Raw genomic sequence first — 19,117 nt, forward strand, 5'->3', positions numbered from 1 at the left:
TTTTTGGTATTAACTAAACTACCACATCTATTACTATAGATGGCACTGGCCTAAAAGCCATAGCAATAGCCTGGACCCAGATCTGTTGGTGCTGTCTTGCTAGCTCCTATGGTCATTGTCACGTCAAATTGTACAAGACAGGACCAACAGATCTGGGACCAGGATACGGCAGCAACGCTTTACCACTCGGAAAGCAACCCCAGGAAGGAATAATGACTTTTGAAGAATTCTGTGATGTAAATCACAGAACAAACTGTGACAACTGTAGAGATAAACAACAGACAACAGATCTGACTCATCCTTTTGATCACCCAGAAAATCAGCTTCAAACATAAATTCCAATCCTTGTTCTACTCGTAGAGGCTTTGTGCTGATCTGGTTATCAGGCCTCGTAGATAAGAGCTTCTAGTAACCAAAAACTAAGTCTGCATTCTTCCAGACTCACCCCCCATGTCACGCCCTGACCTTAGATCCCTTTTATTCTCTATTTGGTTAGGTCAGGGTGTGACTAGCAATCTATGTTTTCTATTTCTTTGTTGGCCGGGTATGGTTCCCAATCAGAGGCAGCTGTCTATCGTTGTCTCTGATTGGGGATCATATTTAGGCAGCCTTTTTTCCACCTTTAGTTTGTGGGATCTTGTTTTTGGTAATGTGCTGTGTAGCCCTACTGAACGTTATGTTTCGTTTGTATTTGTTTTGTTTCAGTGTTCATTGAATAAAGAAAGATGTACGTCTACCACGCTGCACCTTGGTCCAATCTTTCCAACAACGAATGTAAAACCCCGTCGTTAACATCTCAACTATTTATGGTGTCTTTCTGCGAAGATGCAAGTAGGACAACCTGCCCAGTTCAAAACCCTCTCGGTTCAACATCTGGACGCTCTAAACCATCTGGAGAGCGGCAGTAAATCACGGCTTCCTTTTGTAAATCTACTAAAACGTTTGTGTGCCTTTTTTACTCCTATAGACTGGGGTTCACTAACCATCCTATTTTAGCTTGTTTAACCACAGAGAGGAGAGGAGATAACCACAGGGGAGTGGAGTAGAAAGAACCAATGCAACAAACAACATCTAATATCTGTCCGGAAAGAACTCAACATCCAGAAGAACACAGCAGCTCTAAAATCTGAGCAGCCTATTCCTGAAATGTCTTGAGTCAATAAGTATTCAACCCCTTCATAATGGCAACCTAAGTTCAGGAGCAAAAATGTGCTTAACAAGTCACATAACAAGTTGCATGGACTCTGTGTGCAATAATAGCGTTTAACATGATTTTTGAATGATTACCTCATCGCTGTACCCCAAACATGCAATTATCTGTAAGGTCCCTCAGTCGAGCAGTGAATTTCGAACACAGTTCTACCCACAAAGACCAGAGAAGTTTTTCAATGCCTCGCAAAGAAGGGCACTTATTTTGCACAATCCAGGTGTGGAAAGCTCTTACAGACTTACCCAGAAGATCTATGGCCCCAGGACACAAACACCAATCATCTCTGTGTCTCTGTTGGCCAATAATCTCCTGAAACACCATGGATGAGAGCACATGTAAATCTGGTAGCATGCTGTTCAGTCACTTCTTCTGGCAGTGGGTCAATGTGGGAGGCATTTGCTACAGGCTTTACTGCAAACCATAGAGAGATTTAGGTATATTTTTTTTCGTTTATCCATTTAACCTAACCTAATTTTTCATTCAGCATTTTGGAACGGAATGGAAATACAGTATGTTAGCACTGTCTTTTGTTTCTAACTTTATTCATATCTTTCATTTTGATGTAAGACATTTGAAGGTGGCGATTGATTGCCGGAGTTGTACATTGACACAACGATTCATTTGTCAGAACTCAAACTGTCTACCTCTGACCCGTCCATTACAGGGCATGATACCAATCTGTACTGTACATAACAGTTCAAACCAACTTCAGAACAATAGAGTAAAAAGGGAAACTGTCTCCATGAGTTGCAGCCAGCTGTTGTATGTGTGAGTGAAGACAAACTCCTTATTAAAAACACTTTCCCAAGACAGGGTCCCTCAGATGACAGGGGAAAGGGTAGGCCTCTAATGCAGGTGCATATCTCTGGCAGAGAGCCCAGGGAGGGAGGGAGGAGAGAGAGAGGGAAGGAGAGAGTGGTAGGGAGAGGGAGACGGAGGGAGGGAGAGAGAGAGCACGTGGTACAGTCTACATAGATAGGATCTTAATTTGAGCCAGTTTGCTACAGCAGGACAATAATCCTGCAGCAAATGGAATTGTGAATTATGATGTGGATTATAATTAATGGACATTTTTGTAGGAGTTGATATATTTTTCATAAGGGAAAATCAAGTCTAAAATTTCAAAGTGAAAATGACAAACTTCAGAAACCTTTTTAAACCTCATATCTACTGGAAATTCTCAGGAAAGTTCTCCTGCAACAGGGTGATCAAATTAAGATCCTACATCTGTATATGGGACACAATGATGTCTCAGTGTTACTCTGATGTTGTGTAACAGTGTAGAAGACACTTCTGTCCACTCCTGACCACTGAAACCACCAACTGGGTTAGGAACGTTCTGACGGACCTCTCAGATGACACTTCTGTAGTAATCAGTCATCTTTGGGCAGATATTTTCAGCTTTATTGAAAACTTGGACAGCTTTTTAGAAGTGTATATTTTTACACAGGTTTTTATTGCAAAAGCTGTACACAAAATACTCGTAGTTCTGCACTTTATCTGTCACTGGAACATTCAAGCATTCTTGAAACAATCATCCATTGTGCAAAAGTTATAGAACAGCACTATTGTTCCAAACTTAATGACCGGCATGAGACAGTCCACAGCCCACCTCAACACCTTAGCTATGGTCAACCATTATGGAAAAAGACAGCTAGCCCCCCTAAATGAGATATTTCTTAGATGCATTCTCAGTTTCATTCACAGTGATTTTCTATAACCATATCTTCCATAACCAGTAGTCTTTCCTTCTCCTAGCCTACTGAGGGAGCTAAGCATGTTGCTCTTTCTCATTGCATGGTGACTTATTCTTTGCTGGAAAGTTCACAGTAGCCACAGCTGTAAGCCTTGGAGTCAAATAGGGGGTTAGAATGAATTCTCACTGTCTGGGAAGATGTATCAAGTCCTCGGTGGAGGAAACACACACAGCCACAAATATAAATTCTGAAGAAGACATTATAGAACATGAGAGATTAATAATAACACATACATTTTATTTTTAATACACAATATAATAATAGGTATTTGTGCTTTTCAGGACACTCAAATACACTTTTCCTACGGCAGAAGGCCTGGGAATGCCATCTATGACACTAAGATGAGGTGTGGTGTGTGTGGGCACTGGGAAATGTGTCTGTCAGTGTCAGACCCTGGGGAAATCCCAGTCACATGGGACTGTGTGTGGCAGGACGCTCTAATGTGTGTGGCAGGAGGCTCTAATGTCTCACTTGCTAATCCTGGTCTGAAACCAGTGGCAGAACCATGGAAGCTTCTGGAAGTCATTTGACTTTTCACTCTTTATAAATTGAGTTTCAGATTGATTTTCTGATCTCATTTACGGACTACCCATGACTATGGAGAGGGTGTGCAAAGAATATACATACAGTATACCAGTCAAAAGTTTGGACACACCTACTCATTCGAGGGTTTTTCTTTATTTTTACTATTTTCTACAGTACATTGTAGAATAATAGCAAAGACATCAAAACTATGAAATAACACATATGGAATCATGTAGTAACCAAAAACATGTTAAATACATTTTTATGAATTGTTCAGCAGTCTAATGGCTTGGGGGTAGAAGCTGTTGAGGAGCCTGTTGGTCCCAGACTTAGCACTCTGCACTTTTTCTACATTGTAGAATAATAGTGAAGTCATCAAAACTATGAATCATGTAGTAACCAAAAAAGTGTTAAACAAATCCAAATATATTTTATATTTGAGATTCTTCAAACTAGGGCTTGTAAGTAAGCATTTCACGGTAAAGTCTACACTTGTTGTATTCGGCGCATGTGGCAAATAAAGTTTGATTTGATGTAGAAAATATTAAAAATAAAGACAAACCCTTAAATGAGTGTGTCCAAACTTTTGACTGGTACTGTATATGTATATATATATTTTTTTTTTTTTGCTCACAGTCAAGCATATAACTACATGTAAGCAATATAATCTTGAAATAATATGATGAGACATTTTTTTTCAGAAAAATATAACATTATGCTTTATAACAAAGTCAGTAAACCCTCAGAAATTGGCCGTTACGTGAAGTTGCCAAATGTTAAGGCTGATGCAGCTTCACATTAAGTCAGGTTCTGGGCTCAGGGCTTGCATGGAAAGAAAATGACAGAATTTGTTGAGCAGATGTTTGTGTTGTGTTCAAAGTGAACGATCTGGAACGTCTAAGGATGGCTGCTGTGTGTGAAGAGAAAAATGTCCAGATTCACCACATTTAAAAACAACCAAAAATTCCTTTGAGCATCCAATCACAGTCAGCTGTCATTGATTATCATATTCCTTGTGTTAGGTCCAGTAATGTATAGAAAGCTTGTTACTTCTGTCCTGAAGAAAACACTTTTTTTTGGTAGAACGAAAATACACACACACACTCACACACACACACACACACACCAATAAATGTTGTTTAATAGTTTGGAATTAAGATATTTTCCTTTATAGTCCTGCTTTATATAATACATTTTAATTTGTAGTGTTTATGGCCACTTATTAAAACTTTGTTTTATTTCAAACAACAATGACATGCTTAAATAGAGGGAGTCAGGATGTAACATAATTTATAGTGTAGTACACATTATGTAAGTTGTAATAACCTATATTTTGGTACAACTGTAAAATGTGAGCAGGTGCTACAATTCAAATTATGTTATGTCAGCTGAGATTTACGGCTGGATTTTGTTTTTTACCTTTTATTTAACTAGGCAAGTCAGAACAAATTCTTACTTACAGTACAATGACGGTCTACCCTGGCCATTTGCATACCACCCTATGTGACTCCCAATCACAGCCGGATGTGATGCAGCCTGGATTTGAACCAGGAACTGTAGTGATGCCTCTTACACTGAGATGTAGTGCCTTAGACCGCTGTGCCACTTGGGAGCCCCACTCTGTGATGTTAATTCAATCCACATTATCAAAGTATCGCGGAAGATTTGCCTTAAAATGTAAAGGTAATTTCCGATTGAGCCGACATATGCAGCGTTTACCTTCAGAACTCAGGATAAGACCTAGATGCAGACAGCTAGAGTCACATATGTTTATTGATCCAAACAGGGGGCAGGCAAAAGACAGGTCGAAGGCAGGCAGAGATCCGTAATCCAGCGTCAATAAGCTACAGAACAGCAGGAAGGCTCGGGGTCAGGACAGGCAGAGGTTCGTAAACGGGTCAGAGTCAGGCAGGTATAGAACGTCAGGCTCGGGGTCAGGGCAGGCAGAATGGTCAAAATCGGGGAAACTAGGAAACAGAGCTTGAGAAAGCAGGGAGACAGGAAAACACGCTGGTAAGACCTGACAAGACTAGACAAACTGGCAACAGAGAAACAGAGAACACAGGTATAAATACACTGAGGAAAATGAGGAAGGGTGACACCTGGAGGGGGATGGAGACAAGCACAAAGACAGGTGAAACAGATCAGGATGTGACAGTTTACCGTGAATGCGGTCTCCCCTAACGCGGGAACATTGCCTTTAAATTTAAACAGGATCTTCCGCTATACTTCTTTTCTCTTTTGTGACCAAGCTTGTTTTTGTTTCTAATACTTTTCTGATGAAAGATGAACATGTTTGTGATAACTAAGTCATTTTTAGCTAATTTAAAAGTATAATTGACATATAATATACATACTTTTATATGTCTGTATTGTTTATGATAGCATCTACTTTGGCTGCAGTATTAATATGCGTGACTGAGTCCTTTATCACTCCAGGTGTGAAGTGACAAATCAGCACCCTTACCTTCAGTTCCTGGCCCAGACAGAACCATTTCTCCATACCAGCTATTATGAAAGCGGCTCTTATGCCAATAAAAATGGCTCTAAATGCCTAAAACAGCTGTCACTCATGGTCCCCTGCCAGTTTATTGGAGGGCTTGTGGTTTCCTGCATTTCGTCATCGAATATCATCCAGCAATAATCTTGTGATTTGGAACAATTTCCTGAGCACGAATCCAATCCCTTAGTCTCACATATTCTGCTCTCTCCACTGTCACAGCTATGGTATTAGAATTAAGTGGGTTATCATTATGTTATTACACAAATTACATCATTATTGTATTAAACAGTAACGTAACTGGCAATTTGTCATGTCAATATCTGAGGAATTTTGTGATGCTGAAGAACTTCATGGTATTTGTCAGTTTGAGCCTTCAGTAGGCCTATAGTATTTATTGGTCAGAGTGCTGTTTGGTTCAGATAATTATGATAGAAAACCCAGGTAAAGAAGATACACCGTTGGCCTTAAACACCCTGGAACGCTAACCAGCCATGAAGGATGTGATGTGACCTGATCTGCGAGTTATTCCTAATTATTTAAATAAACGTACAGCAGTGGTAGATTTTTCACAGATGGCCTTTTTTTTGTATCCCAGATGAACCATGTCTTGGACCTGTCCCAAACTGTCTGTAAAAATGGTGAGAAATTAAACTCAGGCATATCCATGGTCAATGTCATTCTCAAAGCAACTCAGTCGCTGAGAAAAAGTCGAAAAAGTTCAAACTCGCTTTGAAAACGCTGATATTTCTGTATCTGCTTACATTGTGCCGCTGGAAAGCGATTCTAGATTCAAGACACGGATTCTGTCAGTCAACGTCTGGATCGCGGTGTATTAAACATATTCTGCTACCAGAGAGAAACAGAAATCACAATCTTCACTACAGTTTGGGGTATCATACTACAGTGGACATCATCTATCAACACCTACCCTATACTGAGAATGATCCGAAATCCTTTCAGTTGGAAAAGCAAAGGAGACGCTCAGATCCAATGTGGAAAAGTCTTTAGTTGACGTGTGTTGTTCTTGGCATGGAGGGTTGTAATGACAACATTACCCTTCCTGCAGAAGGAAAGCTGCTCCCGAAGGGGTCAGGTAGAAGGTTCCTTCAAGATCAGACATTACACAGTCCAGAGGTATTCCACAACAGCAGGCTGTCTACCAAACCTTCCCTTTACACTGTAATACAGAACAGTGGAGTATCATTGAAATGGAATTAGAGAAGATTGCGTTAGCTGTCTACACAATGGGCACATCAAATCCACACTGGGAGGAAATTCAATTCAAGAAATTCATCACACTGTTTAGACAGGTCTCTGAGAACTCCAGCTGGACATTTGGCTAAGCTTCACTATAAAGCCTCATGAATACGTTCCTCATTTATCCTCATTTATTCTCCAACAGCTCTGACTCACTTCCTGAAGAGTGTCTCTGTGTTCTGCTTTGATCAGGCGATGTCATATACAAACAGCTAAATCAGACCGTCGGCTAATCAAAAAACAGAGAGAGAGAAAGAGAGAAGGCAGGGTTCTGAAGTCTGATGGAGTCTGACCACAACTGAACACAAATCCACTTTGTCCCTGTTGTGTATGTGATTCTGAGGGAGCTGGAAAGCCACAAATCAGTTAAATCCAAACTTGCGGAGCTATTGGATAACCAGCTGGTGCTGTACCGTAGGAGGCTACGACTCTGCCACGGCCAAAACCAGCTGGTAGTGTACCGTAGGAGGTTACAGCTCTGCCACTGCCAAAACGCCACTCTAAAACACAAATTAGAATACACACTCATACAGAAGGCAAAGAAATGCTTACATTATTTCCAATATTCATAGATTTGTACTTATACAGATCTACTGTAGTAACATAAAAATGGTGTAATATTGTGAGAATGTTCAAGAACCTGACAATGACAAATACATTTTTTGATTGATCAGTTTTATTCACTTAAGAAACCATTATGTCCCAGATTTATATGTAATAAAATTATATATATATTTCACTCAAAAAGTAAACGTTTTAAGACTTAGTGGGAGAACAATGTAAAACCAAATGGATCAACAGTCGGGAGATGTTGACTAATATGCATCATTCAGTTATGTTGTAAGTAAATCAGAATAATAAGACTCACGGTAACAGCCTACTATTCAATTCAATTCCAAATTTTTACTTAAAGCTCATTGCATGATTGTTGTATTCCAAACTGAGTAAATACAGTAGAATTTAGTCTTTGACAGTGCAAAAATCCAAGCCATTTTATCAATGCAAAGCACTTGTGGAATGTTCACAATAATATCCTATTGTATTCCCAATTTACAGTCTCAGGAGCTTGAGGCTTTGCTCACAAGCATATATTTTTTGATTTGATCTTACACATTCAGTTGATCATTCCATCCTCGTTCCATTCCTTCCTCTTCTTGCTTACCTTTACTTCTATCTTTCTTCCTCCACTCCTTTGCCAATCAACAAACACCTTCAGTCAGAACACCTGTTGTTGCTGCTTCTTGAGAGAGTATAGGCCTATGTCTTCTTTCTACTCCTGAGAGCGTAGTGAGTATGTTGGCCTCTGTATGTAACTCTGTACCTACAAATGCAACATGATCACATCAACTCACTGCAATTTTAGACGTTTGTCCAAATGGCCGCAAAATTGACCTTTGACCACTGCGTGACCTATGTGGCGGGTCAGGGTCATAAGTGAGCGTGCTCTGAGCTCTGGTCGCTGTCGTGACTGTCCTCATTACCAGGGGAACTGGAGGAGTGGTGTAATCCTCCCACCATGCCACAGTACTCTGACGGCAACAGCGTTCCCTTCTTCGCATTTACAAGTTGTTTTTCCCGGGCCGCTGCCCCCTGTTGACCTCCTTTAACACGCTTCCACTTCATCCGCCTGTTCTGGAACCACACCTTCACCTGGAGGAGAGGAGACCAATTGGTTTACAGAGAAATTAGTGGAAGTTATACGACAGGGGGGTCCAACTCAATACCTGGGGGACCACAGTGACTGCTAATTTCAGCTCTTTCCTTTGGTGTCTGATTTAGACACTCGTAGGGAGGAAGGAAAACATGCAGATGCTGTGGCTCTCAAGGACTGGAGTTTGACACTTGGATCGTTTGCAGGAAAGTGAGTGGATCATAGCCCTTCCCAATAACAAGGGCAATGTTAGCCAAGGTTTTAGAAAATGTATTTAGGGTAGTAATAATGACCACATGAAGAAAACATCAACAACTTTTCATTGCACAACGTTTAACTGGAGTCTTAAGGCCTTGTTGTGAGAGAGTGGAGATGGAGTGTGAGGTTCTGAGTGTGAGGAGTGTGAGGGTCTGAGGTAACTCGATGCCACTGTGGGTGCATTGGTTGTGGGGTTCTGGAGACTGAGTTCTTGGCATGTAGACCCGTCTGTAAAACCCTAGCGTCCTCCCACCTCTTCCCCCCATCCCTCAGTAAAACCCTAACATCCCACTGTGTGTTAGGAAACTCAATGTCCTGAATCTGTTCGCGTGAACCCTCCTCTATCAGTGTATGTGACTGGGAGATTTACGGCCTCAGTGAAACAGACCTCTGCCAGCACAGCTGAGCACACACACACACACACGCCTGCACACACACACACACACACACACCACAGGAGTGTGCAACCCAGCTCCCCCACCTCTCATTTCACGCACATACACACACACACTTCTCCCGACACACCAGCTCCCCCCACACACCCTCTCTAGCTGCCCCACCTCCGTCGTCACACGGCATGATCTTATGTAAACCCCGAGAGATACCTAATTTACCGGAGCTGGCAGCCGAGAGCCAGATTATTATCTACAAGATCATTAGTCGCAGTCGCGCACCATTTGAGTCTGGGATCCCCTGTTGCCGTCGACGGGGTACTTTGGGTCATTTTTAACTCACTGTGTACGATGTATGATTCACAGGGTGACACTGAACCCTGGGTGTACGTTGTGGGTAGCGCTTGATGACACTGAACCCTTTGTGTATGTTGTAGGTAGCGTACGGAGATACAGATCTTAATTTGATCACTCTTTTGTTGCTGAGAATTTTTCCACACATCATTCGTTTATTCAAGGTTTAAAAGGCTTTAAAATGCTACAGTTTGTAATTTCAGACTTGATTTGCAGTAACGAAATTGTCATCAATCCCTACAAAAAATGTCCATTAATTATAATCAACATAATAATTCACAATTCCTGTTGCTGCAGGATTATTTTCCTAATGTAGCAAACTGGCTCAAATGAAGATCCTGTATCTGGAGTAAGCCCATGGTGTTTATAATATGAATAACGCTGGGTGACAGTGAACTGAGCAGGCGACTGGCAGCCACGTTGGACTTCGTGGTTAGTGTTGACTGTTGAGGCGTCTTATTTCGACATGGCCAGGTATGTGCTGATCCTGCCTCGGATCTTGTTCCTGACTCCACAGATCCTTCAGTATTCGCGGCTCCTCTTTGTGATGATAAAGCTGCTGCCTAAAACGGCCCGATCGGATCGGGACCGAGCGAAGACCCGCCCCCCCTTCTCCCATCCCGTCACCTACTGCCCTTGTGTCATCCATCCCCAAACCCCCCTGACGCCTCTACACCACCCTACCCCTTCCTGTTGGCCCTCCCCCTGCCTCACAAACTGCAACCCCCTCCAACAAGCCCCTGATCCCCCCCCGACCCCCCTCTTATCCACCGTCCGAGCGACCTGCTTTCTCACAGGAGCCCTATGCTCCTCTGTAGGATTTATTTTAGGCATTGTAGCCTGCCACTCACAGGCCCAAGATAGGAGTTAAGTTTACAGAGTAAACACACGCATGTGTGGCTAATTTTCTAATAAACAGGCTTATAAGCGTCAACCGCCTCGTAAAAGTCCTCTGTAAGTTGTTGTTACACACAACCACACACACAATCCTCTGCCACTGTATACGCCCTTGGGTGCAGTCCTAATTGTGCAATAAGTAATTCGTAAGTTGTTACCTGAGACGGTTGTTACACACATACATACACACACACACACACATACACACACACACACACACACACAACCACACACACACATTCACAAGGTTCAGTTGCGAGACAAGACCTCCAGGGGTATGAGGGGCCCTTGGGCTGAGGCCCGATTTGTACAATCATTGTTAGTAAAGCTATACAGTAGTTAACAGCAGGATCAGGGGGATAGAAGCTGCACTGTAAGATAATAGCCAGAAGGATGTTAGACTGGGTTTAACATCCAGGGTCAACCCTCACACACACACGCACACACACACACACACACACACACACACACACACACACACACACACACACACACACACACACACACACACACACACACACACACACACACACACACACACACACACATCCAGATTTATGGGCCCTGTATTGGGATTGTGTGGAGAAGAGAGGAGAAGATAGGAAAAGAGAGGAGAGGCAGTCAATATGAGTAGGAGTGGGGAGGGATGATGAGGGACAGGGCTCCTAGCAGGAAGGACCTAACTCCTGGGTGGGTTGTTGCCTGGCTGCCTGGGCCTGGCTGCCTGGGCCTGGCTGCCTGGGCCTGGCTGCCTGGGCCTGGCTGCCTGGGCCTGGCTGCAACCAAGACACTCTGATTGGATTTAGACAACAGATGATGAGTTCCAAAAGCCCTTATGGGTGTGCTGAGTGTGGAGGTTCATTTGGTTGAGCGCATCATTTTAAACAGTTTTATGCAGGCAAGCTTTTCAGATCAAGGCAGATTAGGCATAAATTATTCATTAAATAAGAATGTTTTTCAATTAAAAGTTGACCTCTTTTCATCGAAAATATAGCATAGAATAGAATAAGGAGCTTTTTCACTGCCATACATTAAGGGGAGATTAAAGCTATACACTCCTAGACTCCTAGAACACCTTGAATGGATGTTCTGCGTTGAGCATAGTGTGTGGAAAACTGTCGCTTAATGTCCAGTGTATTTCCTATTGGTGTTGGAAGGGAATTAGAGAAACATCTGGTCTCTGACACATGCCATCAGACTGTCCCTGCACACCCACAGACACACAGACACACAGACACACACACACACACACACACACACACACACACACACACACACACACACACACACACACACACACACACACACACACACACACACACACACACACACACACACACACACACACACTGCACAGATACTGTGCATCAAAGAGCCTCAGTGGTTTGGTTTGGAAGTGATTACATTCAGTGCATTAGCATGACATGTCCAAGTGTTTGCTAATGTCAAAACATACTGGGTTTTTCATCCCGAGGCCTGTGTAGTTTTTAACAGAATCCATATCAACTGCCGTTAGCTGCCATTTCAGTGTTAGCTTCACTGTGACTCTTCGAATACAAGTGTCTGAGTTATTAGTGTAATTACAGTATTAATCCTCTAACTGCGATTCCTTTAGTTATTTTGTTCACACATGAGCTGCCAATTTTCTGATTTATTTGATCATCAAAGGCAGAAATTAACTGCATTATGTTTTGCTATTAGATAACAAGCCAATGTTATGACTAATGAACTTGTTTTTTTAGCATGACAACAGGTAATATACTTTTTAACATGTAATTTTTTTTCTCACTTTTGACATGCAATTTACATTGCATTTTTTCATGTGCAGGTAACGTACTTGTCTTTCTGTGAGGTCGAGGTTGACTGCTATCTCATATCGCCTAAGTCTCGTCAGGTAGTTGTGGTGCGCAAACTCTGACTCCAGTTCCCGGATCTGTTCCTTGGTGAACGCTGTCCTCTCCTTCCTGGGCTTGCTGTTCACGTCAGACTTATAGCTCCCGTCCTGGGAATCTAAAATGAAAAACAGAACTTCTTCTAGACACAGTTGAGTCGCCAAAAAAGAAAGGAGAATAAAAGGCGTGAAAAAAAGAAGGGATTGTGTGATAAACTGCAGGGCTGAAACACAAACTAAAAGCTAAACAATTATCAGTGCCAATCACCTTTTATTATGGGGATATTGGTCATGCACACTATAGTGTCTTCCTGGGGGAGGGGCTGCATGAGAAGTGCCAGGCAGGGAGTACTGTCCCAGAGCCCAGCTCACTCAGGCAACTTCCATATGTTCTTTCTCCGAAACAGACTCACTCATCTTCGCTCCCTCCTTAGAGCATAGAAAGAAACAGACTGATATCTCTGAAATACCATTAAGTTGTAACACATTCTTACTGTATGTGAACATTTCACAAATCAATTTACCATAGCCTCATTTCTTTGAAACCTAGGCGACACAGAGAATATGTCCTATAACAATCATTTGTTTAACTGGAAAGCTGGTGAAATTGTCTCGGCCTCTCTCCAGTACTTTATCACTTCTTTTAAATAGAAGTTTTATCCAAAAGGAGAGGTAATAATTGATGCTAGCCAACTCAACACTGTAGCTCTATTGTTCAAAGACAAAAGTGATTCCTAGAGCTCATCTCTGGTGGATCTGAGGGTAGATGAAGCTGAGGTCCATCAGGGGTGGGGTAATATGAAGTGGTAATGTACACTACTGTTCAAAAGTTTGGGGTCACTTATACATTTGCCTTGTTTTTGAAAGAATATTTTAAAAAATTGTCCATTAAAATAACATCAAATTGATCAGAAATACAGTGTAGCCATTGTTAATGTTGTAAATGACTATTGTAGCTGAAAACGGCTGATTTTTTATGGAATATCTACATAGGCGTACAGAGGCCCATTATCAGCAACCATCACTCCTGTGTTCCAATTGCATGATGTGTTCGCTAATCCAAGTTTATCATTTTAAAAGGCTAATTGATCATTAGAAAACCCTTTTGCAATTACACTAGCACACCTGAAAACTGTTGTCCTGATTAAAGAAGCAATAAAACTTCTTTAGACTAGTTGAGTATCTGGAGCATCAGCATTTGTGGGTTGAATTACAGGCTCAAAATGGTCAGAAATAAAGAACTTTCTTCTACTCGTGTCTATTCTTGTTCTGAGAAATGAAGGCTATTCCATTAGAGAAATTGCCAATGAACTGACCACATAACAATTAGGTTCATGCTGCCTCTGCTATGTGGGGTGTGTAGTAGCGTGATAATGTGATGTGGTAATGTGGGACAGTAGGGTGTGGACCTCCCGGTTATCACCTAGTAGGCTGAACAATAGACCGATAGATACACAGATCAGCTGAGCAACAACCACGGGCCTAGACATAAAATGGAGCACAGTCTGAAAACGTACACCAGCCCAATCTACATGGCTAAAACAATTCAGAAGATGACAGGGATGAGAGTGTTGTGTGTGTGATTCGTTGTATATTTGATTGAAATTAAGTAGACTTTAGAAAGACTTTCCAGATTGTAATTCCTTTTGATCCAATTGCCTGTATTTAATCCAGATTGCTCAATTGGAGTCTGAAAAGGGTACATTATTAATGAAATCCTTTAAAATATATTTTCCCTTATAGATGTGGCTTAAAATTCGGTGAACATCAATGGATTTCTCTAAACATCACACTTCAGGGCGTCAAATGCATTGAGTTGTAATTTAGTCCACGCCACACAAAACCAGCTGACATTTTCTTAGTTCAACTGTAAATGTTGGATGTGTTGGATGTGTTGACAAAGCAAATAGTGGCAGGGAAGAGTCTGTCTCTCTGCCACATCACACAGTCACAGCACAGCTTGTACCCTCTATTCGTGGCACCTCCATTTGTAAAAACAGAATATGGGACAAAGAGGTTTCTGGAAATAAGTTTTCAAACAAATTGTCTTTCACACAGTTTGGGGATTATATTTAATTTGAAACAATTGTTTAATGGTTTATACCGTACAATATATTGCAATACTCCTTTAATATTCCTACAAAATTATTCTACAATACATTTTTTACTTTTGTTTTGCATTCTTTGTTATTTATCAAGGTGAATTTCACCTATTATTTCACTATTGCCACATCATTGTTATACCATTGCCTCATCAGAAATAGAAACTTACAGAAAGCTCATGTTGCCTTTTGTAATGTGCCAGGGAAAATAAGGAAATGTGATTTGTGTTAGAGGTGTTCCAAAAGTCCATGGCAGCTCCTGGGTTATGCTTCAGACTTCTACTACCTGTCAATCAGAATTGCACCCTGGTGTAAAACTGACCTGAGAGATGGAAAGTGAAGGAGGAAAGTTAACTACTGGGCACAATAGCACGTGTGCCTGCTGGGAAAATAACACAGATACATGCAAATCAAATTTGCCCATCCTATCAGTGCCCCAATAAAACGTGTTGGTGCACGACGCCACTGGAAGCAGATGTCAGTGAAATGGCTTCTGGATATGGAGAGCAGTCCTCTTGTCGTGACCCTACGCTGATGTCCTGAATCAGCCCTTGTGTTTGCATGTAGCCACCAGGAAGTACAGCCACTGTGCTAGTAACTTATTAAGGACTTGATGTGTCTAGTCTCCAGCACGTATATGGATGGAGCTTGTATTATTATGGTGTCTGTCGATAATAATGACGACTACAGCCATATACAGCCATATTAGGTCTAGTGCTGTGCCCTGAATGACGAGTCCAACGCATTTAGCCATCGGCCATTTTGAGACTCCACCCAGGGTCCAGATCAGTTTGTCCCTTACAACCTCAGCGTTCTCGAAGGCAACACAGTCGTTCAGTGGACAGGGTGTAAAATTATATCACCGACTTATGTATACACACACGTGCCACTGACTGTGCTCATCTCAAAATAGCTGTTTAACAAATGTGGAAATGGGACCTAATATAAACCTTTTTTTATTATGTAACTCTTCACTGCACAAAAATGAGAATTTCTGTTTCTAATGGGCAATAAAGTTATATTGTATTCCATTCCATTCCGTTCCGTTCCATTCCATTCTATCATCCATATTGCAGTGATATCCAAAAGTAGTATGGATGAATTCTCCACTAAGATTATAAGCCTGCTTTTGCGCACAGCTGTTGCGGCTAATGCTATAGGTACATACATTCTACAGCCATAAATAGTACGTAGGTTTAAGCCTATCAACAAGCCCAGGTGTGGCCGTTCTAACAGTTTAAAAGGTGGCTTCACAGATATAACACCGGTAGGCCATTAATACCCTGGAGGAAAATGTCATTGTTGATTATCCCTGGGAGCCTGAAGGGAGAGACAAAGAAAAACTTGGCTGTCCCAGGCTATAACCTTTAACATTGGTTTGAGGGCGGTTGAGATTGGAGAACGTTAAAGGAGAAACAGGTAAATAGTCTAATTAGAATGGTAGATTGAGGTAAAAGTGAGACAATCCATCTGTGTAAATATTGCAAATGACAGAGGTAAATCATTACCCTGATTACAGTATCACTGAGGGAGTATCTTAATATCTGTTGTTGAGACAAACGGAAAGGCAATGGATCTAATGCTTCACATAACAGAAGATGACTGCAAATCTGTAATGTATCTCACTAGCTCATGTCTTTATATAACATTGTCAATAGAATAGTATGACTATTGGCCTTAGCATTTCTAAAGATAATTTAAGCTTTTTTTAGTCCAATGGTTTAATTGAATTTTGATGATCATTTTGCTTCCCAAAAATATTTCCTTAATAGATTAATTCATTTAATATACGTTGTTCTACTGAAAAGGAAACAAAATTATGTTATGAGAATAATTGTATTAATTGCATTTGGGTGAAATGAAGTACAAGATCATATTTGAGGTTTACGGCCTTGCTGCCTAGGGTTTCACACAATAAGATGTTGTTTCTAAGAAGCGCTTGCCTGCATTTATTTTAAATATGAATTATCAAATAAAGTTAGCCTAATTCTACCTCGTTAATTTGTAAATATGAATTCGCAAATAAAGTTAGCCTAATTCTACATCGTTAATTTGTAAAAACTAATTCCAGAGATGAACGAATGTCAATACAGTATGGAAAACAGTTGTGATAAACTAATATAAGACAATCAATGTATGAAGATAATATAAGATCTGTAAAGAAGCTATAACATAAGGTCTTATAATACTGAAATGTTTTCCCGGTATGTTAGTACAGTTAAGTGTTAAATTACAGCTAACTTTTGTGCAGTAGCTACTAATTGAAATTAATAAATTACATTTGCAATTAGACAATTAAGAAAACAAAATTATATTTAACATTAAACTATGAGCATCAAGCAGTCGGTAATCAAATAAGACATCAGTTTTAATCATCAGAACTAAGTCTATTTCAAATAACCCTGAAGTTGAATATTTATACCACAAAAGTATTGACATATGACCATCAATATTATCCGGACAACTACTGTAAAAACAAGGCCCAAATGCTCAAACAACAAGCCTAATAGTAAGTGAGGTTAAAACTAAGAATTTACTTTCAAACTAAAAAGTATGCGCTGAACTCTTTTGTCATTGCTTAACTTCTTATGAGGTTCTCCAATGTAGGATCATTGACACATACAACTACAGTGCATTCAGTGATCACGGAAACATTAGCCAATTAATAAAAATGCAACAAATAGATGTTTTATTACTGTATCACACACTGTTCTCTGCTGTTTCAACATCTGTGGAGCTGACACAGAGATGGTGAAATCCCAATATGAGAATAGACAAACCAAACACTTCAAATCATTATACTCCCTCGCTATGTGATGAAAACTCCTCAGTGAGTTTTGAGAGAAACTACCAAAACTTTGATACTGAAGTCAAAGCTAAGAGAAGAGGAGAGGAGAGAATAATGTCCTCATTGTCCTCATCTTACCTGAGCTGTGCAAGTCATCTTTCCCTTTACTGTTGCGTCTCTGTTCCGTCTCGTCCGGGGACATCGTCTGTCGTCCAAAGTCCCCAGGAACACACGACACACCTGTGGGGTCACTACTACCTCCTAGACCGGGGTTGGTGTGGAATCCACACAGTTCTGAGACTTGACTGTCCGGAGGAGGCAGGCAGAGGCTATGTCTGGTGTTGGGTGAGGGAATCTGGGGGACATGCCAGGGGGTCTGGTGGGCCTGGTGCTGTGAGTGGTGGGGGTGCTGCTGATGCTGATGGAGGTGTCCTCCACGATGGTGGTGTTGCTGCCCTCCGTACGCCTCCTCCCCACCAGGTCCAGGGTACCCCCCACAGGGGGGCGAGGAGTCGGGCAGGTTGGAGTAGGAAATGTGGTCGGAGCGTCCGTGCAGCACCAGCGGGGACTGGGTAAAGGCAGGGTGGGGGTGCAGGCCCTGGGCCGGGGCGTGGGGGCTACGGAGGCACCCAAACAGGGAGTGATCCATCACGGTGCTCCACGAGATCCACCCGAAAGACGAACTCCCCTAAGTCCACCACACACACAACCACCAAAACTTCCAGGAACGACCAGACACTAATAGAGACCACAAGACAGAGAGAGAGTAGAGCGGACTGAAGCCAGTCGATGGAGGTGGGCGGACGCAGCGCCTCAAATCAGGGCTCTCCTCCACGGCTCTCTCACCTCGCACCTCCGTGTGCCCCGCGTTAGTTCCCAGGGACAGAGATCGAAGCAGGCTGAAGGAAGGCAGAGCTCGCAGTGTTGAAAGGTAAGGCCTCCTGTAATCCTGAGCATGCAGCCTGTTGCCAGGCGCAGCGCGGGTAAACACTGACTGTGCTGAGATGGTAGACGGAGAGGAAAGACGGAGGAGAGGAGAGACGGAGGAGAAGAGAGACGGCTGAGGCCAGAGTGGTTCCAGGGAGAAGGTGGTTCCAGGGAAGTTGGGAGAGAGAGAGGAAGGGAGGGAGGGAGGAGGCCGAGGAGGGGGGATGTTATATATAGGACGTAACGTGAGAGGGAGGCCGGGTCACTGGCTCACTGCTAGGCTACAGACCACATGTATAGGATCTTCCTCCAAAACGCAACGCACAATCAATCTGAACCATTCCAATGGACTAAGGAAAAGTGGGCAATTTATTTTGAAACCACCCGACCCCCATATATACACTTTCTTAGAAGTGCAGTGTTGAGTCATACTTCAGGGGGTTGGATATGGGGGTTCGGGGGTTCAACACCCCAACATTATCTGCTGTTTGTGTGTTTACTGCAATAGGGGCTGATGCATTGCATTTAGGTGTGTAAGTGGTTAGAAAATAGGTTTTCTGTATATGGCCCTGTACTTGACTGATTAATATAAACCTTTTTATCAG

The 19,117-nt window shown here is 41.9% G+C and overlaps 1 protein-coding gene across 1 annotated transcript; it reads right to left on the minus strand.

Annotated features, from left to right (window-relative positions):
• Positions 1-7,916: 7,916 nt before the first annotated feature.
• Positions 7,917-18,696, minus strand: LOC106588712 (homeobox protein MOX-2). Its single transcript, XM_014177989.2, has 3 exons — positions 17,724-18,696; positions 12,642-12,814; positions 7,917-8,902 (listed from the first exon to the last, which is right to left on the minus strand). The coding sequence occupies exons 1-3, from the start codon at positions 18,232-18,234 to the stop codon at positions 8,681-8,683; spliced, it is 906 nt and encodes a 301-aa protein (XP_014033464.1). The 5' UTR covers positions 18,235-18,696; the 3' UTR covers positions 7,917-8,680.
• Between the last annotated feature and the right edge of the window lie 421 nt (positions 18,697-19,117).

Source organism: Salmo salar, chromosome ssa27 (assembly GCF_905237065.1).
Source record: "Salmo salar chromosome ssa27, Ssal_v3.1, whole genome shotgun sequence".
Taxonomy (NCBI): Eukaryota; Metazoa; Chordata; class Actinopteri; order Salmoniformes; family Salmonidae; genus Salmo; species Salmo salar.

Coding starts and splice junctions, on each gene's coding strand:
- LOC106588712 (XM_014177989.2), bottom strand. CDS start 18,234: ATGGATCACTCCCTGTTTGGGTGCCTCCGTAGCCCCCACGCCCCGGCC. Junction 12,815..17,723: donor AGATGACTTGCACAGCTCAG/GTAAGATGAGGA, acceptor TTTTCATTTTAG/ATTCCCAGGACGGGAGCTAT. Junction 8,903..12,641: donor TCGACCTCACAGAAAGACAA/GTACGTTACCTG, acceptor CCTCTCCTCCAG/GTGAAGGTGTGGTTCCAGAA.